General features: G+C 44.7%; 1 protein-coding gene across 3 annotated transcripts; it reads right to left on the bottom strand.

Moving 5' to 3' along the window:
- Positions 1–27,411, bottom strand: gucd1 (guanylyl cyclase domain containing 1). 3 transcript variants are annotated; one of them, XM_078553800.1, is made up of 7 exons: positions 27,277–27,411; positions 26,920–27,004; positions 25,520–25,685; positions 19,353–19,444; positions 16,228–16,469; positions 12,656–12,672; positions 1–935 (listed from the first exon to the last, which is right to left on the bottom strand). In XM_078553800.1, the coding sequence occupies exons 1-7, from the start codon at positions 27,305–27,307 to the stop codon at positions 921–923; spliced, it is 648 nt and encodes a 215-aa protein (XP_078409926.1). In that variant the 5' UTR covers positions 27,308–27,411; the 3' UTR covers positions 1–920. The 3 variants fall into 3 exon arrangements, with proteins under 3 accessions (XP_078409926.1, XP_078409924.1, XP_078409925.1); XM_078553798.1 differs by lacking the exon at positions 12,656–12,672; XM_078553799.1 differs by lacking the exon at positions 1–935 and having other exon boundaries at positions 11,002–12,672.
- Between the last annotated feature and the right edge of the window lie 55 nt (positions 27,412–27,466).

Genomic DNA, 27,466 nt, shown 5'->3' on the forward strand with positions numbered 1-27,466 from the left:
CGATGTCCCTTTCTTTGATCTGTTCACCTAAAACTCACTTTTTGAACTTCTCCATTTGTCTGTTATCAGCTGCTGCTTTTTAATTTACTGGGCTCAGACATCCTGTCTTTTGGACCAGGGGATTGGTGTCTGTATGTTTGGGTGGGTTAGGAGGAGGGGAGTGTTCAGGCCCAATGATGATTGCAGTGATAGCACTCAGTCAAAATGTTGTGGGTTCCCAACCCCCTCCAGAGAATTGAGCACACAATTTTTTCAGGGCAGTACTGTGGGAGGACTTCTGGATGAGATGTTAAACAAGGTCACATCTACTGTCTCAGGTGTTCCATGGTGTTATCTGAAGAAGAGCAGGGGAGTTCTTCCAGTGTCCTGACCAATATTTATCCCCTCAGATAATATCACTGCAGGTTATCTGGATATTCATCTCATTCACTGTTTGTGGGACCTTGCTCTGAACAAATTGGCTGCTGTTACCCACATGACAGTTCAAAAGTACTTAATGGGCTGTAAAGCATTTGGAGGCATTGTATATAAGTGCAAGTTATTTCTTCTAATTCACACATCAGTAGATATTACACTGCCCATTGCAGCATCAGATTGTTTATTAAATGATTCCAGGGTTTTTGTCCCACACTATCTGTGAGTATATGCCAATTGTGGTCACTGTTTCATAAAGAACTTCCTGACATCAATCCCAAATTTACCTTTTACTAGTTTAAGACAGACTCCTTGTCCCACACTAGTAATTCAAGGTAATTTAGCAGATTTACCGTTCCTCCTATCATAGTCGCACAGAGATCACCCCTGAGGTGCCGCCTTGTTAAATCTGGAAAATCCAAGTTTCTTCAGTCTCTGATGAGAGTTCCATCTTGTGTCTCTATTCACATGCTTTTGGTGTTGGCTGCTCTGCACTGGTTGGACTGTTAACCATTGAGGCCCTGATAATACAAAAGGACTCAACTTCATCTGTACTTGTTTCCCACCATTCGTTTGGCATATGTTACCCATTTTCTTTCCAATAGAAAAGCACTTTACATTTGTCTACATTAAATACTCTCTGCCATATTTCTATTTGCATACCTTGTCCAAATTTGTTCTGTATTTTCAGAACTACCTCTTCCAATTCTAGTATCTGTCCTAGTTTAGGATCATCTGCAAATATTACAAATTTGGATCGAGTTTCTAAAGCTGAATGATTGAAGAATGTTTTCTCAACATCGAGCTCTGGGACACTTAATAGCTCCCTGTTGAAAAAAAAACCTATTCTAAACATATATCTATTTTCTACTCTTCAGCCAATTTCCTATCCATTCCCAATAAATTATCCTGAATTCCCTCAATCTAGCTAGCAGATTTTCATGTAGAACCTTGTCTAATGCCTTCTGGAAGCCTCGGCACATCATAGGGCTTCTCACAATCCACCTGGTTGTCACTTTCTCAAAGAAGTTGGTCAGGCAGAATTCTTTGAAATCCATGTTGTCTGTTGCTGTACAACTTAGATACCATCATGAACATCATAAAGTGTCCCAAGGTGCTTGACAGGAGTGTTACAAAGCAAAATGTGACACCGAGTCACATAAAGCAGTATCAACCAGATGGTAAAAAGTTTGGTTAAAGAGGTGGGTTTTAAGGAGTATCTTAAGAGAGGAAAGAAAGGTAAAGAGGTTTAGGGAGGCAATTCCACAGCTTAGGGCTCAGGCAGCTGAAGTCACAGCCACCAATGGTGGAGCAATTAAAAATAGGAATGTTCAAGTCAGAATTAGAGGAGCACAGATATCTCAAAGGAATTTGGAGCTGCAAGAGATTAGAGATAGGGTGGGGTGAGGATATGGAAGAATTTGCAACCAAGGATGTGAATTTTAAAATCAAGATGTTGCTTGACTAGGAGTCAATGTAGGTTAGTGAGCAAAGGGTAATAGGGGAACAGGACTTGCTGTGAGTTAACACATGGGCGGCAGAGTTTTGGATGATCTCAAGTTTACAGAGCTTAGAATGTGCAAGACCAGCCAGGAGTACATTGGAATAGTCCAGTCTCGAGGTAACAAAGCAGCAAAGAGGGTTGCAGCATTTGAGCTGAGACAGGGGTGGAGTCAGGCAATCTTGGGGAGGTGGAAATAGGCAATCTTAATGATAACATGGGTATGTGTCCGGAAACTCATCTCGACATCAGAAATGACACAGATTATGAACAGTCTGATTTAGCCAGAGAAAGCCAGGGAGAGAGATGGCAGCTAGGGAATGGAGCTTGTAGTGGGGACCAATTCCAATAGCTTCAGTCTTCCCACTGTTTCATTGGAAGAAATTTCTACGTACCCAGTACTGGACGTCAGTTAAGCTGACTGATAATTCGGCAACAGTGGAGGAGTAAGAAAGCTGGGGATGAAGTAGATTTGGGTGTCATCAGCATACACGTGAAAACTAATGCTGTGCCTTCAGATGTTGCCGAGGGGCAGCATCAGAAACAGGAGGAGCCAAGGGTAGATACTTGAGGGACACCAGAGGTAACGGTGCAGGCGCAGGGAGAAAAGCCATTGCAGGATAAAACAGACTGGGTGAGAGCAGTTCAACCCATCTGGATGACAGTGGAGAGGCTTTGGAGAAGGGTGGTGTGGTGAGCCATGTCAAAGGCTGCAAACAGGTTGAGGAGGGATACTTAGCTTTTGTCAGATCCACACAGTATGTCCTTTGTGACTTTTGGTATCAACTGTTTCAATACCAAGGCAGGGGTGGAAACCTGATTGGAGGGATTCCAACATAGAGTTTTGAGGAAGATTGGCACGGATTTGGGAAATGACAATGTGTTCAAGGACTTTGGAGAAGAAAGGGAGGTAGGAGATGAGGTGGTAGTTTACAGAGGGGTCAAGGTTGTTTATTTTTGATGTGTAATGACAGCAGTTATGAAGGAGAGGGGAAATAGTACATGACAATATCAGTCAACATGGGGACCAGGAAGGGAAGTTGAGTAATGGCCAATGAATCCTCCACTATCCACATCCTGGAGGTTACCATTGACCAGAAACTGAACTGGACTAGCTATATAAAGACTGTGACTGCAAGAGCAAGTCAGAAGCTGGGAATTCTGTGACAAGAAATTCACCTCCTGACCCCCCAAAGCCACCCACAAGGCACAAGTCAGGAGTGTGATGGAATACTCTCCACTTGCCTGGATGAGTGCAGCTTCAACAACACTGAAGAAGCTTGACACCGTCCGGGACAAAGCAGCCCGCTTGATTGGCACATCCACAAACGTTCACTCCCTCCACCACCGACGCACAATGGCAGCAGTGTGTACCATCTACAAGATGCAGTGCAGCACCCTCCAAACCTGTGACCTCTACCACCTAGAAGGGTAAAGGCAGCAGATGCATGGGAACCCCACTACCTGCCAGTTCCCCTCCAAGACTCACACCATCCTGACTTAGAAATATGTCTCTCTTCCTAATAACACTGTAGGTATACCTGGAACATCTCCCTGGGTCCTGTTCCATCAACTTTTAAATGGCCAACATTCCAGGGGAGGACAAAGAAAGTGCTACAAGGACACTCTGTAGCTCTCCTTGAATGGTGGTAGCATTGACATTATAGATAGGGAGAACCTTGCTACCAATCGTTCAAAATGGTGAAGGCTTGTCCATCAAGGTGCATCACACTTTGAATCAAAATGTCATAATGAGGCAGAGTGGCGGCAGAGAAGGAAAGAAAAGGAAGCAAATCCTGCACTCTGGAACCCAGAACCTCATGGGACATCTGGTCCCATGTGCCCAAGCATCTGCAGGTTGAGAACCAGCCTGTTCAGTCACACGAAGACCCATGGTAGGAACTCACTATTGAGTAGATACCAGCCTCGAACTAAAGGATGATGAGGTGTATCTACACCACATGGACTCCGGAGGCTCAAGAAGGCAACTCAAGAAAAACTATAAACGGGCAATAAATGCTGGCCTTCTCAGTGATCTCCACATCTCGTGATTGAGTAACGTTCACATAGTTCCCTTGAACATCCTTAATTTTTTTAATATTCATTCACGGGATGTGGGCTTTGCTGGCTAGGCCAGCATTTATTGTCCATCCCTAGTTGCCATTGAGAAGGTGGTGGTTAGCTGCCTTCTTGAACCGCTGCAGTGCATATGGTGTAGGTACACCCATAGTGGTGTTAGGAAGGGAGTTCCAGGATTTTGGCCCAGTGACAGTGAAGGAACAGTGATATATTTCCAAGTCAGGATGGTGAGTTACTTGGAAGGGAACCTCCTGGTGGTGATGTTCCCATTTATCTGCTGCCCTTGTCCTTCAAGGTGGTAGTGGTCATGGGGTTTGGAAGGTGCTGTTGAAAGAGCCTTGGTGAATTCCTGCAGTGTATCTTGTGGATGGTACACACTGCTGCTACTGTGTGTCGGTGGTGGAGGGAGTGAATATTTGCGGATGTGGTGCCAATCAAGCAGGCTGCTTTGTCCTGGATGGTGTCCAGCTTCTTCAGTGTTGTGGGAGCTGCACACATCCAGGCAAGTGGGGAGTATTCCAACACACTCCTGACTTGTGCCTTGTAGATGGTGGACAGGCTTTGGGGAATCAGCTGGTGAGTTACTTGTCGCATGGTTCCTAGCATCTGACCTGCTCTTGTAGCCACAGTATTTATATGGCTAGTCCAGTTCAGTTTCTGGTCAATGGTAACCCCCAGGATGTTGATAGTGGGGGATTCAGTGATGGTAATGCCATTGAATATCAAGGGGCGATGGTTGGATTCTCCCTTGTTGGAGATGGTCATTGCCTGATACTTGTATGGCACGAACGTTACTTGCCACTTGTCAGCACAAGCCTGGATATTATCCAGGTCTTGCTGCATTTGGATTTGGACTGCTTTAGTATCTGAGGAATCGTGAATGGTGGTGAATGCCCCAGGGCTGAGATGACTGACCGCCAACAATCACAACCATTTTCCTTTGTGTTAGGTATGATTCCAACCAGCGTTTTCCCTGATTCCCATCGACTCCAGTTTTGTTAGGGCTCCTTGATGCCACACTCAGTTAAATGCGGTCTTGATGTCAAGGGCAGTCACTCTCACCTCACCTCTGGAGTTCAACTCTTTTGTCCATGCTTGAACCAGTGCATGCTGGAATATTGTCAGGAGCTGAGTGGTCCTGGCGGAACCCAAACTGGGTGTCAGTGAGCAGGTAATTGCTAAGCAAGTTCCGCTTGATAGTACTATTGATGATCCCTTCCATTACTTTACTGATGATTGAGAGTAAATTTATGGGGCGGTAATTGGCTGGGTTGGATTTGTCCTGCTTTGTGTGTACAGGACATACCTGGGCAATTTTTCATATAGCCAGGTAGATGCCAGTGTTGTAGCTGTACTGGAACAGCTTGGCTAGAGGCACGGCAAGTTCTGGAGCACGTCTTCAGTACTATTGCCGGAATATCGTCAGGGTCCATATCCTTTGCAGTATCCAGTGCCTTCAGCCGTTTCTTGATATCATGTGGAGTGAATTGAATTGGCTGAACACTGGCATCTGTGATGCTGGGGACTTCCGGAGGAGGCAGAGATGGTTCATCCATTCAATATCTCATTTGGGCAGGCAGTGTGGCAAATGAAAGACAATGGCGGGGGATGATGATGTAGAGTTACACACACATAGAAGCAGATTCCAGTGGGGGAGGGGGGGATGATGATGTAGAGTTACACACACATAGAAGCAGATTCCAGTGGGCAGAACTTTCTGCTCCTTATTTACCTTAGCAGGTTGGCTGGGGGTGGGGGGTGGTGCAGTTGGAGGGGTGGTCATGAGGGGTGCAGGTGGGGGGTGGGGGGTGGGGGCTAGTGGTTGGGAAGTCCAGGGTGGGGTGGGGGGCGGTCAGTATTATCGTTACCCAGTAATTAGAAGTGGTTTGAATCCTGCTAACTTTTCCTGGGTTACTATTCCTGTAATACAATCAGAATCATCCAAAGTTTCCGATTTAAATTGGATTTTCGAGGGTTCCAGTTGCAGGGTAATTGCCCATCAGAAGTTTAAACTTCCCAAGCAATTCCTGTTCAATCCTCACGTGGGGACCTCCATGGGGTCCCCCAGCGCATCTCCCGGGTACAAACCCCCAGAGGTTGGAAGTTCAGGGCCATGCATGTCTTAGAGTAATGATGGCAGCATGCAAATGGGTAATAGGAGACGGCCAACAATCAGTCCTTAGGGAACTCCAGAGGAAGCAGAAAGCAGTGACGGTGATTTTCTGACAACACTGGATGATAAGAATGGGACCAGCTGGGCAACAGTGGAGCAGGTTGGTGTGGTCAACCATAACAACGGCTGCAGACAGGTCTGCAGGATCAGGAGGGATAGTTAACCATGATCAAAATCACAATGTCATTTTTAACTTTGATTTGAGTGGTTTCAAGGTTGTGGCTACTCCCTACCACCCACAGTCCTTCATCATTCATGTGCACAGTCCCATTTAACAACTTCCACGCACCTATTCCAGAACACACCCTGCCACAAACCTTGCACTCATTAGCGGGGGACTCTGACAGAGACGGGCAATACACCAAAACATTATTGAAAAAACTGCAGCACCCCACCGCAGTGTAAATAAACCATTCGTCAGTGGGGGAGATGTTATCAGTGTCTAATCACCTCAGTAAGTTACAAAGCAACGCCCTAATCAGGGGCAGAAAGTTAACTGACCGGAATCAGCCCCTACGGGTGAGCTGAGAAACACCAGAGTGCAAGAGAGTCAGGAGCAATGAGTGCTTAACATCTGAACATGGGGAACAAATTGAATAGAGTGTGACCTGGTACTGTCTAATCTACCAGCTTGCTGTATGACACGCAAGAGCTTCAGCAATACAGGATCCATAACCCAGAAATGGCAGTGATTTTTACTTACAATCAATTAGAGGATTGTCCACTCAAGTCAGGTATCAGCAGTGAGCTGGGTCTAACAGGGTACAAATTACTACAAACGCTTCACACGTACCAATACCTAACACTCTAGTACTGAATCCTCTGTCATCTGAATTCAACAAAATTCTGGAATTAAAAGTCTAATGATGACCATGAAACCACTGTCAACTGTCAGAAAAACATATCTGGTTCATTAATGCCCTTTAGGAAAGGAAATTTGCTGTCCTTACCTGGTCTGGCCTATATGTGACTCCGGACCCACAATAATATGGCTGACTCTTAACTGCTCTCTGGAATAGCCTAGCAAGGAATTCAGTTGTATCAAACCACTACAAAATCTCAAAACAATGGAGCCGAACAGACCACCCTGTATCGACCTAGGCACCGAAAACGACAATGGCAAACCCAGCCCTGTTGACCCTGCAAAGTCCTCCTTAATAACATCTGGGGGCTTGTGCCAAAATTGGGAGAGCTCTCCCACAGACTAGTCAAGCAACAGCCTGACAGTCATCCTCACGGAATCATACCTTAAAGATAATGTCCCAGACTCCACCATCACCATCCCTGGGTATGTCCTGTCCCACCAACAGGGCAGACCCAGCAGAGATGGCGGCACAGTGGTATACAGTCAGGAGGGAATTGCCCTGGGAGCCCTCAACACCAACCCCGCACCCCACGAAGTCTCGTGGCATCAGGTCAAACATAGGCAAGGAACTCTCCTCCTGATTACCTCATACTGTCCCCCATCACTGATGAGGCGTACTCCTCCATGTTGAAAAGGAAGCGCTGAGGTTGGCAAGGGTGCAGAATATACTCTGGGTGGGGGACTTCAATGTCCATCACCAAGAGTGGCACGGTAGCACCACTACTGACCGAGCTGGCCAAGTCCTAAATGACATAGCTGCTAGACTGGGTCTGCAGCAGGTGGTGGGAGAACTAACAAGATGGAACAACATACTTGACCTCATCCTCGCCAACCTGCCTGCTAGAAATGCATCTGTCCATGACAGTATTTAGAGCTCTGAAGAAGGGTCATACAGACTTGAAATGTTAACTCTTTCTCTCTCCACAGCTGCTGTCGACTGTTTTTCTCTTCACAGATGCTGTCAGACCTGCTGAATTTTTCCAGTGTTTTCTATTTTTACACCTAAAAATGAAGTGTGAACCTACAACACAAGTACCAAGTGGATGATCCATGTCGGCCTCCTGCAGAGCTCCCCAGCATCACAGATGCCAGTCTCCAGCCAATTCAATTCACTCCATGTGATATCAGGAAACAGCTGAAGGCATTGGATACAACTAAGGCTATGGGCCCTGACAATATTCTGGCAATAGTACTGAAGACTTGTGCTCCAGAACTTGCCGTACCCCTAGCCAAGCTGTTCCTATACAGCTACAACACTGGCATCTACCCAGCAATGTGGAAAATTGCCCAGGCATGTCCTGCACACAAAAAGCAGGACAAATCCAAACCGGCCAATTACCGTCCCATCAGTCTATCCTCGATCGCCAGCAAAGTGATGGAAGGGGGCATTGACAGTGTTATCAAGCAGCACTTGCTTAGCAATAACCTGCTCAATGACCCCTTCCATCACTTTGCTGGTGATCGAGGGTAGACTGATGGGACGGTAATTGGCCGATTTGGATTTGTCCTGCTTTTTGTGTACAGGACATACCTGGACAATTCTGTCAGGGGCACTTGGCTCCTGACTTCATTACAGCCTTGGTTCAAACATGGACAAAAGAGTTGAACTCCAGAGGTGAGGTGAGACTGACTGCCCTTGACATCAAGGCCGCATTTGACAGTGTGGGGCATCAAGGAGCCCTGGCAAACCTGGAGTCAATGAGAATCGGGGGGAAAACTCTCCGCTGGTTGGAGTCATACCTAGCAGAAAGGAAGATGCTTGTGGTTGTTGGAGGTCAGTCATCTCAGCTCCAGGGCATTACTGCAGGAGTTCCTCAGCTGTAGTGGACACAGGGTAGTGTCCTCGGCCCAACCACCTTCAGTTGCTTCATCAATGACCTTCCTTCCATCATAAGGTAGAAGTGGGGATGTTTGCTGATGATTGCAAAATGATCAGCACTATTCGTGACTCCTCAGATACTGAAGCAGTCCATGTCCAAATGCAGCAAGATCTGGACAAGGCTTGGGTTGACAAGTGGCAAGTAACATTCACGCCACACAAGTGCCAGGCAATGACCATCTCCAACAAGAGAGAATCTAACCATCGCCCCTTGACATTCAGTGGCATTACCATTGCTGAATCCCCCACTATCAACATCCTGGGGGTTACCATTGACCAGAAACTGAACTGGATTAGCCATATAAATACTGTGGCTACAAGAGCAGGTCAGAGGCTAGGAATCCTGCAGTGAGTAACTCACCTCCTGACTCCCCAAAGTCTGACGATCATCTAGAAGGCACAAGTCAGGAGTGTGATGGAATACTCCCCACTTGCCTGGATGAGTGTGGCACCAACAACACAGAAGAAGCTTGACACCATCTAGCACAAAATAGCCCGCTAAATGGCACATCCACAAACATTCACTCCCTCCACCATGACGCACAGTAGCAGCAGTGTGTACCATCTGCAAGGTGCACTGCCAGGACTCACCAAGGCTCCACAGCACCTTCCAAACTCATAACCACTATCATCTAGAAGGGCAGTAGATGCATGGGAACACCACCACCTGGAAGTTCCCCTCCAAGTCACTCACCATTCTGACTTGGAAATATATCGCCATTCCTTCACTGTCGCTGGGTCAAAATCCTGGATCTCCCTTCCTAACAGCACAGTGGGTGTATCTACGCCATTTGGACTGCAGCGGTTCAAGAAGGCAGCTCACCATCACCTCCTCATGGGCACTTAGGGGTGGGAAATAAATGCTGGCTTAGCCAACATTAGCCATCCCTTGAGCAAATAAAAAAATACCTTTAAAACAATAAGCAACTGAATTTAGGGCAAAGGTTTCAGTTCTAGTTAGCAGCAGAGAATTCCTGCTTTCTACTTAAATGCTGACTTGATAATGAAATAAAAACAGAAAATGCTGGAAATACTCAGCAGGTCTGACAGCATCTGTGATGAGAGTAACAGAGTTAACGTTTCAGCTCGATGACCTCATCAGAACTGAAAAGTTAACTGTTCTCACAGATGCTGCCAGACCTGCTGAATATTTCCAGCATTTTATATTTGCATTTCAGCTTTGCAATATCTGCAGTAGTTTGCTTTCATTTTAGCTGATAAATGAGATTGTTGTCACAGAAGTGGCAGGATTCAAAGTTGTACATTCCTGCAATGTTAACAACCATTATTCCAGGCAAACAGATGAGATTTTTTTTTGTTGAAGGAAATTTAAGCTGCCTTGCTTTTCCTAAAAGTTGTGCACATCCCATTTCTCTGCAGCGGCCATTACTGCACATCTGTAGAACACAAACCATCAGCCAGAAATTGCAAAACTGGCATCTACATAACAGCAAAATACTGCAGATGCTGGAAATCTGAGATAAAAACAAAATGCTGGAAAAATTCAGCAGGTCAGGCAGCATTTGTGGAGAGAGAAACAGAGTTAACGTTTTGAGTCCATATGACTTCTTCAGAGCTAAACAGAAGTAGAAATGGGATGAATTTTATACTGTTTAAGAGGGGGTGGAGCAAAATAGGTCAGGAATAGATGGGAGCTCAGGAAAGATTGACAAAGATGCCATGGACACAGATAAAGGGAGTGTTAATGGTAACGTTAAAGACTAAAGAATGTGCTGATAGTAGGATAAAGGTAAGATAGCAGAAAGTGTTAATAGCATTTAAAGAACCCCTCTAACATAGAACAATGTCCACAGGCACCTCACAGGAATACAATCAGACTAAAATGTGACACCCTGGCAAAGGAGGAGATATTAGAGCAAAAGCTCAGTCCAAGTAGTAGTTAAGGAGTGCCCTAAAGGAGGTAGTGGCGCTTAGGGTGGAAATTCGAATGCTTAAGATTGATGAGCATTCCCCCCCACCGCCGCCTAATAAGGGGTTCCTCAAGCACCCACTTCCCTCCCCAGGACTTCACTGAAGCCCATTATAATTAAATATTGTCCAAGAAAAGACTTGAGAAATCAGGTCTGGAATACTTATCAAATCACCTTTTAATTGGACCCTATGATATTCAAATAATCCCTATTATAAACACACTGAAAACATTGATCAGTACACCATGAACAAAAAGGAGAAATGAGTGAGCTGTATCAATACCCTGGGGTATGTAGCCCAAAACCTCTGATAGAATTTAATCACCGAGTGAGTTAGTGATGGGCACCAAACAAATAAACACTTCGGAGTTCTTGATTGGGTTTAGAAATACAGGACCAGCCAATCCGAGCACTGCCTTTTGCAAATGCAAAATTAGACAAGGTTTGACTGGGGTCCCAGGGGGTGGGGCGAGTTATGGCCAGGGTCCCTGGGATGGGGACGGGAATAACAGCTGCAGTTTCTTGTGGTGGGGGGGGTGAATTAAGTCTGGGGTCTCAGCGGGGGGAGGGTGCAGGGCGAGTTACAGCTGCCATCCCTGGGGGGTGGCAGTGGGTGCAAGCGAGGTAGAGCCAGGGTTTGGAGCTGTGATTCTGATGTTTTATGGGTGCAATGAGCTTATGAGGCACAGAATTTTTTTCAAAATGATTGTGATTTTCTAAGCGGATTGGTTGGAATATAGTCCTCTCTATAAAGCTAAAGGAAATTCTTTGTTAAGCAATCATTTTTTCTTTTAAAAAAACGCTTCCAGACACACAGTTTGCCATTTACCAGTTTATGTGTAGAATCCTATTAGATAGGCAGGTGGATGGAAATCCCAGTGCTGGCTCTGCTGGAATCAATCGGAAAAATCCTTCACTCATCCAGCAGGACAGACTGCGAGACCAAGCTGCATGCTGTCCTGCAGTTAGAGCTAAACTCAGCATGGGATTATTAACCACCAGCACAGGGCTGGCCCTGGAGCCTGTCACCTTGTAAAAGGGAGGGCAACTCCGGGGCTTTCAACCTGCCCATGGCCTCAGCCAGACCTGTACAGGTTGCTGAGCCTGATGACCCAGTGAAAGAGCAGATTAACCCCAAGGGCACCCGGGCAAAGCCAACTGCGAAACAAGACAGCAACCAACAGTATTCCTTACTGTCCTCAATTTAAGAGAATTTGTGCCCACCAGTTCCTCACCTTGTGCCCCTAAAATAAAAACCATACACAGCACCATCTTTGGCGGACGAAGCCAAAGCATTTACCAGAATTAAAGCTCTCCTTAGTTCTATTGTAAAGCCTGAAACATGGAAATAATCAGCTTTGACTCTGGCATTTTAAAACCAGTCAAATTCCAAGTTGTTTGTAAGCAGCAAGCTGAGGAGGCAATGGAAACCAAATGTGATAACTGGGTGTGGGCAGTCTGCCTGGGCTGGATCCAGTTACTTTTCTCCATGACATGATCTTCCAGTGAAATTCACCAGCATGTTTCGAGTAGAAGGAAATGAGTCATACAAAGGTTCTGTCCAATCAGTGACCATCATTAGGAGAGCGGGGGAGGGAAAAGGCCTTGGGTGCCAAGCAGCGATGGAACTCGGACACGCATTGTGCAAAGTGAGGAATGCATTGCAACACCACCATCTTATATCCTTAGGTAGTAGGTGTTTGAACTGGAGTCAGGCTCGTACTCTGTGACACTGTAATCAGCTGTCTTTGTAAACAAACAGGATATCTTCATCTGTCCCATAACTCATGCGAGCTTCATTGAAGTTACTTACAGTTGTGCAGCAGACTCCTGCAGAACAGAAACAAGGCAAGTATCAATCAACGCTCAACTCAAAAACTGCCACCCTTTTTTACTTCTTATTTCTCAGAGGCTCTGGACACAATCAGACTGAGACTGCAGCCCTGTTCATAATTCACCCAAGTGTGAACTCACTATTCCAACACCAAGATGCCTTGGCCAAGACAAATCCTACCCTCAGCTAATGTGACACACACATTTCCCCCTCCCCTAGCTCAGGGTGCTGTGGGCAATTACAACCCAAGGAAAATAAGCAGCCCTCAAAAGGATAAGTAGAAAAGACACCAAAATAAAAAGGTTCAAAACTCAGGGGAGAGGGTAAGGGGGTGGGGGGTGACACAGGCATTGAATTACAGGTTAAAAAGAGGCATGCGAGCAAGCAACAGAGTTCAAGAGAGGAAAATAACTGAACATTCAACACCTTCTTCCAGTATCGCAACAGTTAAAGACTCATTGAGAAAGTAAAAACTGAAAAGTAATGTGATGGCAAAGTAAATGATTTCACTAGAAATATTTAGAGAAGGGAACAACAGTCTTAGTGTCCATTTTCTGTAAAATATCCAGCATCTGGTGATAAGCATCCGCCTCTCTCAGGTGGACGTAAGAGATCCTGTGGCATTATTCAAAGAGAATTCTCCCAGTGTCCAGACCAATATTTACCTCAGCCAGCATCACTGAGATACAGCTTCCTCTACACAACCAACACTTTCAGGGCAGCTACACAGCACAGGCTTAGTTACACAGTAAAGTTCCAACTATTGACTAAAGTACTTAATTCTCTGTAGAACACTTTGGGACTTCCTGAGGCTGTAAAAGATGCTCTATAAACTCAAGTTCTTCTCACATTTGTGCCCTTTATGCCCTTGTTCAAAAAAGGTTGTAAGGATAAGCCCAGCAATTACAGAACAGTCAGTTTAACTTCAGTGGTGGGCAAGATTCTAGAAACAATATTCAGGATAGAATTAGTAGTCACATGGAAAAATATGGGTTGATAAGGATGAACCAGCATGGATTTCTAAAGGGGAAATCGTGATTAACTAATTTGCTGGAGTTTTTTGAAGAGGTAACAGAAAAGGTCGATGAGGGTAATGCTGCTGATGTGGTGTATAGACTTTCAAAAGGCATTTGATACAGTGCCACACAACAGACTTATGAGAAAAGTTATTGCTCATGGAATAAAAGGGACAGTAGCAACATGGATACAAAATTGGCTGAAAAATAGGAAGCAGACAGTAATGGTCAATGGATATTTTTCAGGCTTGAGGAAGGTTTGTAGTGGAGTTCCCCAGGGGTCGGTATTGAGACCCTTGCTTTTCCTGATATATATTAATGATCTAGATCTTGGTGTGCAGGGGGCAATTTTAAAGTATGCGGATGATACAAAGCTTGGGAGTGTTGTGAACTGCAAGGATGACAGTGTAGAACTTCAAAAGGACATAGACAAGTTAGTGGAGTGGACAGATAGGTGGCAGATGAAGTTCAATGTGGAGAGGTGTGAGGCGATGCATTTTGGTAGGAAGAACATGGACAGACAATCTAAAATAAGGGGTGAAATTTTGAAGGGGGTGCAGGAGCAGAAAGACCTGGGTGTATATGTGCATAGATCATTGAAGGTGGCAGGACAGGTGGAGAGAGCAGTTAATAAAGCATATAGTATCCTGGGCTTTATTAATAGGGGAATAGAATACAAGAGCAAGGAGGTTATGCTGAATTTATATAAGACATTTGTTAGACCTCAGCTGGAGTTTTGGGTACAGATCAGGGTGCCATGTTATAGGAAGGATGTGAACACACTGGAGAGTGCACAGAAGAGGTTTACAAGAATGGTTCCAGGGATGAGAAACTTCAGCTATGAGGATAGATTGGAAAGGTGGTACTGTTCTACTTGGAGAGAAGGCTGCTAAGAGGAGATTTGATAGAGATGTTCAAAATCATGAGGGGGCTGGACAGAGTAGATAGGAAGAAGCTGGTCCCTCTCATAAAAGGATCAAGAACGAGAGGGCACAGATTTAAAGTGATTTGCAAAAGAAGCAAGTGTGACATGAGAAAAAACTTCTTCACGCAATGAGCAGTTCAGGTCTGGAATGCACTACCTGGAAGTGTGGTGGAGGCAGGTTCAATTGAGGCATTCAAGGGAGCCTTAGATGATTATTTGAATAGAAACAATGTGCGGGGAAAAGGCGGGGCAATGGCACTAGGTCATAATGCTCGTTTTTCCTCTCTCTCCCCTTTCTTGTATAGCAGAGTTAAATTGGCTACCTTCCAATCCACAGGGACCATTCTAAAATCTAGGAAATTATGGAAGGTCACAGCCAGTGCATCCACTATTTCTAGAGCCATCCTTTTCAAAATCCTAGGATGCAGACTATCCAGGCGAGGGATTTAGTTGGCCTTTAGTCCCATTAGTTTTTCCAGTTCATCTGCAATTAGCCATAGTCCACTAGGGACCATAGGCATCTCTTCTCTAGACAGAGACGTGGTTATAGCTTGATGGGTACCACTCCACATTAAGCATGGCTGACCAGGAATTGCTCCTTCCCTTACAACTTGCTACAGGCACGTTGAAAGGATTGGCAGGTTATCAACCTATTTGGACGTGTCATGAACATTCCTTCCATGGCCAACAAGTCCTGAAGTAGGACTTAAACTGGAGCTTTTGTCTGAGGGGGCACCTCCTACTGAGGCACAAGACCTCCAATACTATTTCTTTGTTAATATTTTAATTTCCTCACTCTCATTAGACCCTTGGTTTCCCCCTTTATTTGTTTTTTTTTTGTGTTTTCCGCTGTAAGACAGAGCACAATATTTGTTTATTTGTTTAATGTCTCTGTCATTTCCTCATTCCCCGTGATACTTTCTCCTGCGTCTGCCTCCAAGAGGCCAACACTTATTTTAACTATTCTCCACCTTTTTACGTACTTAAAGTTCTTACAATCTGTTTTAATACTTTCTTGCTGGTTTACTCTCAAATTCTATTTTCTCTCCAGTTATCAAATTTTTGGTCATCCTTTGTTGGTTTCTAAAACTCTCCCAACCCTCAGGCTTACTACTGTTCTAATCTAATACTATACTTAACCTTGTTAGATAGATCTCTTTCCCCATGGTGTTATTTCTCAATGGAATGTATATTCATTAAGAATTGTAAAACATTTCTTTAAAGGTTCACCATTGCTAACCTATATATTAATTTAACTTCCCCATCTACCTCAGCCAACTCTCCTCCAATACCAATGTAATTGGCTTTAAGTTTAATACACTAGTTTTGGGCTTGTAGAATCTCACTCGAGAACTCAATGTGAAATTCTATATTATGACCACCCTTCTGCAGAGGTTTCCTTACCATGAGATTATTAACTAACCCTGTCTCATTACACAAGGCAAAATCTATAACAATCTCTTTGTTGGTTGATTCCATGAATGCTGCTGGAGACTGGAGGGAAGAGGGAATTGTGTGGGGCAACGGTGAGATTCCACAAGACTGGTAGCAATGAGTGATTCATGGAGCTTCGTCCTCCCTCCCACAGTGGATTGCCGAGCTCCACTTACTGTCAGCATATGCCGGGTTGTTGTAGAAGATGCAGCCTGAGTTCCTGTTGTAGCCACACACCACAATAAAATGTCCCTGATAGTCGGGCTTCCTGCAGAAACATTTCTGTCCAATGGGCAGGAGGCAACAGAACTTGACTGGAGCTGAGCAGAGGTCGCAGACGAGCAGGACTGCATTCACTAAGACAATGACCACATGATCCTTGGCCAGGTGCTGCTGGATCTCCTGAATGGTGACAGACCTGTTCCAGGGACAAACAGAAATTGCCTCAGCCTCCAAGAAATGAATAGACACAGAGGCACAATCCTAGAGACACCAACAGATGGGGTTCCAAGCTTCAGCTTAAATGCCTCGCCTTACCCTGATCATCAGGACCCACTATAAAGTCTGCTAATTCTTGAGATACCCACCAGGTCCTCTGGATAACACCTTACAAAGTTTGGATTCAAGTCATTGTTAACTCTGTTGGGAGTGTGTGTGTGCTGGGGCAGTTACAACACTTATAGTCAGTGAGGGTTCCCACTTGCTTTGGAACTTTGTCTACGGCCCACACTAGCCCTCCCCAGCAATCGCATCGCTTCAAAGGAAACCAATTGGGGAAAGTGACCATTTGGAGCCATGTTTGAGAGCCACTGGCTCACAAAAAGCAAGAAGTGGAAATGATAATGGATAATCTAGACATGAGCAGGAACAGCTGAAAGTTCAGCAGATCACCACCCATGGCGTTGTTCAGCAGAGGGTAGAGGAAGTTTAAAGTACAAGAGGATATAGATGTGATGGAAAGCAAGTGTCTTATCAGATATGCATGCTGTACACAAAACATTTCATACATTACTAGGAATCTCCTGTGATATTGGCTCAATGTTACAAGCTTTATGAGCCTGTGGTGAAATAGATGATGTGATTTGTGGGAATGGGTTGCTTGGTTTGTTCAGGTGCAGAAGATTTAAGAAGGTTGGAGAAACAGTAAGGAAAGGCTTGTGAATGATGGGGGCAGTTAGCAACTGTTACAGAGTGGGTGAGTGATGGAGGCAATAACAGAGTAACGCATACATAATTCAATGAGCTGGGGTGCGGATTATGTATGTTAAGTGTTCATGTGTGGAATGAGTTAGTTATATTTTGGGCTGATGTGTAGAGAGGAGTGGGGACAAAGACCTTAGGAGGAAATGCCCTGGAAAAGGAAGAATGAAGAGTGGGAGAGATGAGAACAAAGTAAAGAAAAATGGCACATAACAGGCTTTAGAAACAGAGACAGAAGTGAAAACCTCAAAGTCAATAAGCATCGAAAAAGATCAGGAGCTTTCAAAGAACTAACAAGGGAGTAATTCAAGAGGGGGCAGAGGCTGAGGAAATCGGTACCTTGACTCCCTGAGACTGAATCTCAGCCTTAAGTATATTCAATGATGGAACATCCACAACCCTCTGAGATAGATAATTCCAAAGGTTCACAACCCACCAAGTGAAGAAATTTCTCATCTCAGACCTAAATGATCGGCCGCTTATCCTGAGACTGTGCCCCCATGTTCTAGAGTCTCCAGCCAGGGGAAACAATGTGTCTATCCTGTCAAACCCTTTCAGAATCTTACATGCTTCAATAAGATCATCTTTCATTCTTCTCAACTCAAGACAGCATAGGCTACTTCTACTCAAACTCTCATTGGACAACCCTCTCATATATAAAAACAAAAAACTACTGCGGATGCTGGAAATCCAGAACAAAAACAGAATTACCTGGAAAAACTCAGCAGGTCTGGCAGCATCGGCGGAGAAGAAAAGAGTTGACGTTTCGAGTCCTCATGACCTGAAGGGTTCTGCTGAAGGGTCCTGCTGAAGGGTCATGAGGACTCGAAACGTTAACTCTTTTCTTCTCCGGCAATGCTGCCAGACCTGCTGAGTTTTTCCAAGTAATTCTGTTTTTGTTTTGGACAACCCTCTCATCTAGTCAATCACTCCAGAGATCCTTCATTGTGCTCCCTCCAAAGCAAGTATATCCTTCCTTAGGTAAGGAATTCAAACTGCGCCTAGTACTCCAGTTGTGGTCTCATTAACGTGCTGTACAATTGTAGCAAGATTTATTTATTCTTGTTCTCCAATCCCCTTGCAATAAAGGCTAACATGCCATATGCCTTCCCAATTGCTCATTGCACCTGCATGCTAACTTTCTGCATTTCTTGTATAAGGACACCCAAATCCCTTGGAACATCAATGACAGTATTCATGCAATAAGAGGTAGGAGACCAAGGGGTGGAGCTAAGACCATGTCACATGATGCTCTCCATCCAATGACCAGTAAGTATATTATAAAGAGTTACAGTCCCACCTTCGTGGGAGGCAGCAGGCCTGAATCACCAAAACAGGAACACGAACAAGTGTGACAGGAAGTTAGCCTAGCAAAGAGTCTCTTGATATAAGATTGTCTGAATATTATGAATACTATCTTATTAAATACACACATACACACAAAACAATAACAGGTATCCAATTCAACATCATAATGTAACACACAGTTAACATAATGCACTTATTCCAAACAGGATAATGACCAGACATTGAAAATTACATAACCCAGACATGTTGGAGCTGGCTAACAAGATAAATGCCTTTAGAAACCAGCCAATAAGACCCTTGCCTGACCAGTGCATCCGACAGAGCTTTCTGCACACAGAGAATTGCCTGTCAGAGGCCAATCACAAGAAAACACTGGAATCATCAGCCAATTACAGGGAGTACTACGTAATAAGGGAGTCAATGTGTAACCAAGAGGCATTCAACAGGCTGCACTATAATCTTACAGACTGTATATTTGATTGCCCTTATAATCCTATTTATTTATATGGTTATTCATTTTTCCATCATGTTAAGTAAAGAAAATAAGAAATGATTAATTATCTGATATTTGAATAAATTGGTGTTTAATTGTGAAGCCTGAGAGTAAAGCTCCCGCTTCTGCTCAAATGCACGCCTTTACTTCAACCAAACTCTCTACTCGCCACACTATCCATCCTTGAGGCCCTTCCGAGTGACATCAGCAATCTCTGCGGCTGTAAATAAACAGGCCTCGATTCCACCTCATTGCTCATGTGGGCAGGTTAAAGTTACACACAGCACGCCAGCTCCCTACCTCTTTTCTACCTGAACGCCATTTGCTTCTGCGCGAGCAAACAGCTGATTTACCCGGTCCTCTTCAGTCTCGAAATGCTTCCGATAGAATGACTGAGGAAAGGAAAGGAGAGGGCAGGTCATTTCTGTAAGAGAAATCAGATTCCAAAGAGTCCTCACAAGATAACTGGACAGATACCTGAGGTGACACAGGTATATCTATATTAATATGTAAACATATTTGGAACTTCCAATCAACAAGTGTTACATGTGTCAACATTTAGAATGGAAACTTATGAAAACAGTTATAATGGGATTTTGCTTGTAAACATTGTATCACGGTTTTGTCAATGAACCAATCAAATCACTCAATTCATTTTGAAAAAAATAGTCCACCATTTCTCAGCCTGTGAAATTGCTAATGTCAAAACAATGTTTTAAACAAAATAACAATTAAATTGAATCCAGTAATCTTTTTGTGTTTCTTAATGCTTTCTTTAAAGCTACAATTCACAGCAATGTCTCCCCACTTGTAAAATTCCCTCCACACAACTGATGCAACAACCGGAACCATCAGCTCTGCGGCCAACGGGAATTGTTTCTTTTTCAAATAAGAGGCTGAATTCTCAAGATTTATTTCAACAAGTGATGGTATTTGTTTGAACATCGGAGTTGAGGTCAATGCCAGCCATGACCTTGTAAACTGGCGGAGCAGACTCAAGAGGTCTGTTCCTATTTCGTAGGTGCAATTATTAACTGTTGTTTGTTAGAAAATCCTCAGACACACGGCAGCAACACCACAAGCCATCAAACGTTTTTAGGCTAGAAAAGAAAAGATTGTTTATTGAAAATGATTTTGTATTTAATCACCCTTTTATTACTCTTGAAAATTCAATTAAACTACCCTGAAATTTTGGATGTTTTTTTAAATTGAAATCTTAGAAACTGTACTAACAATATTTTGAGCATATATATGAAGTGATTTCTCTTGTCTGTGGAAATCTATGTTACAATAGTGCAGTACTGAGGGAGTGCTGCACTGTCAGAGGTGCTGGCTTTCAGATGAGATATTAAACCTCTGGCAGACAGAGAAGATCTCTTGGCAGTATTCGAGGAAGAACAGGGAAGTTTTCCCAGTGTACGGACCATTGATTATTCTTCAATGAGCATCACTAAAATAGGTTATCTGGTCATTTATCTCATTGCTGCTGTGGGAGTTTGCTCTGGTCATCTTTGCTGTCATGTTTCCTATATGGCAATAGTGACTACATTTAAAATATACTTCAGTAGCTGTAAAGCACAATACAGCACCCTGAGGTCATGAAAGGCGCTGTATAAATGCAAGTTCTTTCTGTTTTTATCCAATTGCAGACAAGACAAAAATTAAGGGGTCAATGGATCAGTATGGAATTGGATCATTATCACCTGGATTCAGCATCATGAAGAACTTAATCAGACCACTGATTTCTTGCCATACAACAGACAGACACACACCAAGAAACAGGTGACAGAGAGACACACAAACGACAATGTGAATAGTAGAATTCATAAGTTCTACAGTGTTTACTGGCTTCTCATAGTTGTGATTAGGCTCTGTAAAAGTCATTTCTCTAATAACTGTAATTGGACAAACAATTCCTTTGCCACAAAACCTTTCACCCAAGAGAAAAATGTGCAACCCCCATCCACGGAAAAAAATGGAGGTGAAGATAAGTTCCTAGATTAGAAATCAAAATAATTCAGTCATGTAGGAGAGTCTGAGTGAAGGTGTGTGGAATCTGTCCCATGGTTGAATGAAGAGTTTGACAAGGATTATCAAGCGAAGACAAACACAAACAGGGAATGACAGCACTGGTGTAATCTCCTTTGCAGTATTCGTGACAGTTTCAATTTTATAAATCGCAAAGAGAGAAGGAGCGAGACAAGGCTCCATTCATCACTCACACACCTCAATGTAATACTCCTGCAGCTGGTGGGTTTTGGTTCAATCACATAAACATTGGTGTTAAATTAGTCCCCTGTAAATAAATTTAGGCTTATCAGTGCAATGCTGTAGATACTAATACCAAAAATAAGCAGGACGTTTGGATCAAACAACGTGGCCTTAGGGAGGGAAAGCGAATTCATCCAATGATCTTGTTCCTGCATGTGAACCCCAAAGTGAAACCAGAAACAGGGTCTGTTTCAACACGGGATAATACCCCACCCAGCATATGTAAGCTCTGGCAAGATTGGATAGTTGGGTGAGGTGCCAGGGCACTGCAGTACCAGTGAAACCTACAAGAATCTGTACCAACCGGAGAAAGACAGACCCGTGTTTCAGCTTTCGCTTAATATTGTACTGTCAGCAACAGGGGACAGCGGGAAAGGGTAAAAAATGTGACAGAGTGAAGGGAACAATGGAATGTTAGAAGCAGCCATTACATTTGGTGCATGCGGTGAGAGTAACTGTCATATGAACATACAAAATAGGAGAAGTAGACCATTAGGCCCCTCAAGACTGCTCCACCATTCAATAAGATCATGGCTGATCTGTTCACGTTTCGAATTCCACATTCCCATCTATCCCCAATCACCTCAGATTCCCTTGTCTAACAGGAATCTATCTACCTCCACCTTAAAAATACTCAATGACCCCCACCTCCACTGCCTTCTGAAGCAGTGTTCCAAAGTCGCACAACGCTCAGAAAAAATTTCTCCTCACCCCTAAATGGACAACTCCTAATTTTAAAACAGTTCCCCCTAGTTCTGGACTCACCCACAAGAGGAAACATCCTTTCCACATGCACCTTGTCAAGGCCGTTCAGGATCTTGTTTACTTCAATCAAATCACCCCTCACTCTTATAAACTCCAGTGGAAACAAGCCCAGTCTGTCCAACCTTTCCTCATAAGACAACCCAATCATTCCAGGTATCAATCTAGTGAACCTCCTTTGAACCACCTCCAATGCATTTACATCCTTAAATAAGGAGACCAAAACTGCACACACAGTATTTGAGGTGCAGTCTCACCAATGCCCTGTATAACTGAAGCATAACATCCTTACTTTTATGTTCAATTCCTCTCGTAATAAAGGATTCCATTAGCCTTCTTAATTATTTGCTGTACCTGCATACTAACTTTGTGACTCATGCACTAGAACGCCTAGATCCCTCTGCAACTTGAAAGTCTGCAGGTGTTCTCTGTTTCAGTAATACTCTGCCAAAATGAACAACTTCATATTTTCCCACATTAAATTCCATTTGCCAGATTTTTGCCCACCCACTCAACCTATCTATATCCATCTGCAACCTCATGCCCTCTTCACAACATACTTTCCTATCCTTGTATCATCTGCAAATTTAGCTATCATACCTTCACTCCCCTCATCTAAGTCATTGATGTGAATTGTAGAAAGTTGAGGCCCTAGTACAGACACCTGTGGGACCCCACTCATCACATCCTGCCAATCAGAAAATCATTTATGCATAATCTGTTTTCTGCCAGCCAGCCAATCTTCTATCCAGGCTAATATGTTACCCCCTCCACCATGAGCTTTTATTTTTCGCAATAATCTTTGATGTGGCACCTTATCAAATGCCTTCTGGAAATCCAAATACAGCATGTCTACAGGCTCCCCTTTATCCACAACGCATGCTACTCCTTCAAAAGAACTCCAATAAATTGGTTAAACACGATTTCTCTTTCACAAAAAACGTGCTGACTCTTCCCGATTACCTTGAGTTTCTCTAAGTACCCAGCTATGACCTCCTTAATGATCGATTCTAACACCTTCCTCACGACAGGCATCAAGCTAACTTGCCTATAGTTTCCTGTTTTCTGCCTCTCTCCCTTCTTGAATAGAGGGGTTATATTTGCTACTTTCCAATCTGATGGAAACTTTCCAGAATCTAGCAAATTTTGGAAAATTAACACCAGCGCATCAACTACCTCATTCGCCACCTCTTTTAACCCTAGGATGTAGTTCATCTGGACCCAGAGACTTGTCAGCTGCAGCTCCAGCTGTTTGCTCAGTACTGGTTCCCTGGTGATTGTAATTTCATCAAGTTCCCTTCTCCCTTCTACCTCCTGATGTATAGATATTATTGGAATGTTTCTTGTATCAGATCATATATATTTACATCAATGTGTGCTATCAATTCATTTACTTTGTTATGAATGCTATACTCATTCAGATACAGAGGCCAGGATTTTCCCCTCGGCGATTTGGGGGTGGGGCCCGCTCGCTGAGGGGAAAATGACGTGGGATGACATCGGGCGGAACCCCTGACGTCATTCCGGTCCATTTAAATCTTCAGGAAGGCGGGTGGACAGCGAAATCAGCTGTCCGCCCGCCGACCTGTCAATGGCCAATTAAGGCCATTGACAGGTTAATTAACCTTGTTAAAGACCCTGCCTGGCCAACCTTAAGGCTGGCGGACAGCCAGGAGCCCCAGCTTATTAGATTCCAGCAGATTATTCATGAAACTTCATCCACTGGCGGGATGAAGTTTCATGTCCGTTTTTTAAAAATTTAATAAACCTTGTGTGTTTCTTATTAACATGTCCCATCTCATGTGACATTGGGGGACATGTTAATTTTAACATTTCTCTATTTTTTGACTTTTCTTACCTGTTAGTAAACTCCCTGAGACAGCACTTTGCCTCAGGGAGCAGTACGCATGCGCGAAAGAGCACATTTTGACAGTTGGGGGTTCCCCCCCCACCCCACCCCACCCCGCACAGGAAAGTCGGGCAGGCCGCTGGGTGGGCCTTAATTGGCCCACCCACTCAAAATGGCGGCAGGTCCCGTTTCAGCAGCGGGGGTTGGCTGCCCACCCGCCACCGAGCCGGTGGGGCCCGCTCACCCACCAAGGGCAAAATTCTGCCCAGAGCCTTTAGTTTTGTCTTTTTATTTGTAATATCCAGTCTTGACTGTTGGTGTATTCTTCAGTTTTATCTCTGTCCCTTCCTGTTATTCTGTGACCCTCATTTCTCAAATTACTATTTTGCTCTCCTGCCTTGACTCCATCTCTTGATTTGCCACATCTACCCAAGCTTGATCCCTCACCCCCCTTGAATAGTTTAAAGCCCTCTCTACTTCCCTAGTTATGGAATTACACAAGAACACTCGTCCCAGCATGGTTCAAGTGTAAACCATCCCAAGAATACAGCCCCCACTTTCTCCAGTACTGGTGCCAGTGCCCCACAAACCGGAACCCACTTCTCCCACACCAGTCTTTGAGCCACGCATTCATCTCTCTGATCTTATTTGCCCTATACTAATTTGCTTGTCCCAAGTAATAATCCAGAGATTATTACCTTTGAGGTTTGCTTCTTAATTTGGTACCTAGCTCCTCATACTGACTATGCAGAACCTCCTTCCTTGTCCTGCCTATGTCATTGGTACCTACATGGACCATGACAACTGGATCCTCCCCCTCCCCCTGCAAGTTCCTCTCCAGTCCTGAGCAGATGTCCTGAACCCTGGCACTAGGCAGGCAACACAGCCATCTGGACCCTAACTCCTTGCGACAGAGAATAGTGTCAATCCCCCTCACTATACTATCCTCTACTGACATTACATTCATTTTTGCTCTCCCCGCTTGAACGGTTCCTGTACCCACAGTGCCATGGCCAGCCTGCTCTTCCACCTTGCACGCTTCGCTTTCATCCACACAGGTTGTGAGCACCTCAAACCTGTTTGACAATTGCAACATCTGAGGCTCCTCCCCTACTGTCTGCTCAGTCCTATTACCTGCCTCACTCACAGTCACATCCTCCTCTCCCTCATTGCTGACCAAAACAGATGACCATCTTCTAAGAGGTGTGACTGTCTCCTGGAACAAGTGTTCAGGTATTTCTCCCCCTCCCTTATGTTGCACAGTGTCTGCAGTTCAGCTTCCAGATCAATAATCCTGATCTGGAATGCCTCAAGCTGCTTACACTTCCCGCAGACGTGTTTGTCATGGATCACCTTGGCAATCAAAAGCTCCCACATTCCACCTGTCCTGCCATTGTTACTTATGTTATTTAGTTAACTTAATTTAATTACTCACTTAATTAACTTAGAATAACTCCTATGTATACCACACCTCTTTCCCCCATGCACTGAATTCCCACGTGAGCCCAATTCGCTACTCACTCAGTCTCCATCTCACTCTGGTGTAGTGGCCTGTCTCCTCACACGCCCCTTACCGATAGCTCACCTGGTATCGATAACCCTTGTCCACTCCCAGTGTCTGTGTGCAGAACCTGTGCATAACACCAAACTGCTGCATTAGATAAGCCAAGTCTATTGTCCAGACACTTTCATTGAGCTGTAATCTCCAGCAGGCTGTCTGGAATTCCTCCTCACTCACAGGATGGAGATACCTTCACACACGAGAGAGCGAGACACAGAGAGAGAGAGAGAGAGAGTGAGTTACAAGCTGGGAGTTACTAGTGACTATACAAAGCCCAATTAAAACTCAGGTGTTACTCACACAGTCTGGTCTCCTCGGCCTTTATTGCAAGGGGAGCTGAGCACACGAGTAAGAAGTCTTACTGAAATAGTATAGAGCCTTGCTGAGACTGTACCTGGAGTATTGTGTACAGTTTTGGTCTCCTTACCTAAGGAAGACTTGTCATAGAAGGAGTGCAGAGGTTCACCAGACTAACCCCTCAGATGGAGGGATTGCCCTATGAGGAGACTAGGCCTGTATTCTCTGGAGTTTTGATGAATGAGAGATGACCACATTGAAACTTCAGCAACTATTCAAGGGCCCAGGCTGAAACTCCACTGCTCACCTCTTGGAAATCTGCCAATTTGTGGTCCAAGTGAAACTTGGCCATGTTAGAAGGTGCAAATCAGTTTACTTTCATTATCAGGGCAGCGGTGTCAGTTACATGCAGACAGAGCAAGGTAAGGTGCTGCTCAGGATGTACAACTAGGAAAGGTTGTAACCCAGAGGGGTTCGCAATATGGACAATGATCTTTAAACCAGGGGTTTTAGATTACAGCATGAGGTATATGGAGCACTAATTGGCACTATTTCAAGGGGCAAACAAATTTAAAGCAAGTTCGGGACTGCTGTCAGGAAGTATGTCTTTACATAAACAGTCATCAATATCCAGAATGAACTTTGAAAGGCAAAAATTCTGGAGTCATTAAAGAGGAAATTCGATGCCGCGATGGAAAGATCGGCAGTTTGTTTGATGGGCCAAATTACCTCCCTTGTGTGACTCCTCTGTCTCATCATTTTTGGGTTAAAGATCTTGCCATTCAATGTGCACTTCCCAAAACTTCTGTTTACTAAAACGTTTTACTCCATATTTGTCAATACTAAACAAGAACAAAAAATGCTAAAAAAACTCAGCAGGTCTGACAGCATCTGTGGAGAGAAAGACAGAGTTAACGTTTCGAGTCTGTATGACTCTTCTTCAGAACTTTATTGCAGTATTAAACTGGGTTTATCCATGGCTCCTGTACTTTCCATCCATTAGCTGAAGCTTATGAAGGATGTAACCCAGTAAGAATATTTATTTCTCCAGAGACAATGCTGTGCATTAAGGTTTAAACAAGAATGAGGAAAAGGTGAGGCTATCAATGGGTTTTTTTCTCACTTACTGCAGCACCATCCTGGAGCAGGCGAGTCCACAATCCCAGTGAAAGGATTGCTGAATCACAGGAACATTTAACTGCACCAGGTCATCTAGGAGAGAGAGAGAGAAACAGACTGAGTGTTGGCACCGCTGAATCCGGATTCTCTCTTCCCCAATGGGGCAAGTCCCTCGATTTAAACCCGGTCCTGATCTCTCAGTCTGAGCTCGCTCAGGGCGCCGGCCCCGCCGCTCCCGCTCCGCCACGCCCCCCGCCGCCGCCCGCCCCGCCGCCGGGAGACCCGCTGCCCCCAGCCCGGCCCCGCCCCGCCCGCCCGCCCGCCCGGCAGAGCCGCCGCCGCCCCCCCCGGGCCCTCTCACTTACCCCTCAGTATCTCCCCCTCACTGGGTTTCATGGTGGCGGCCGCTCCCCGAGCCGGGGAGCCTTCCTCGCGGTTACTCCCTCCCTGACAGCCGGAGCCCCGAAACTGGACAAACTGCAGGTTTGGGTGCGGAAACTGGAACGTTTTTTATTTCTTCACCGGCCGCTTCTCCCCACCCTGGGCCGCAGGGGC

This window comes from Cetorhinus maximus, chromosome 12 (genome assembly GCF_964194155.1).
Source record: "Cetorhinus maximus chromosome 12, sCetMax3.hap1.1, whole genome shotgun sequence".
NCBI lineage: Eukaryota > Metazoa > Chordata > Chondrichthyes > Lamniformes > Cetorhinidae > Cetorhinus > Cetorhinus maximus.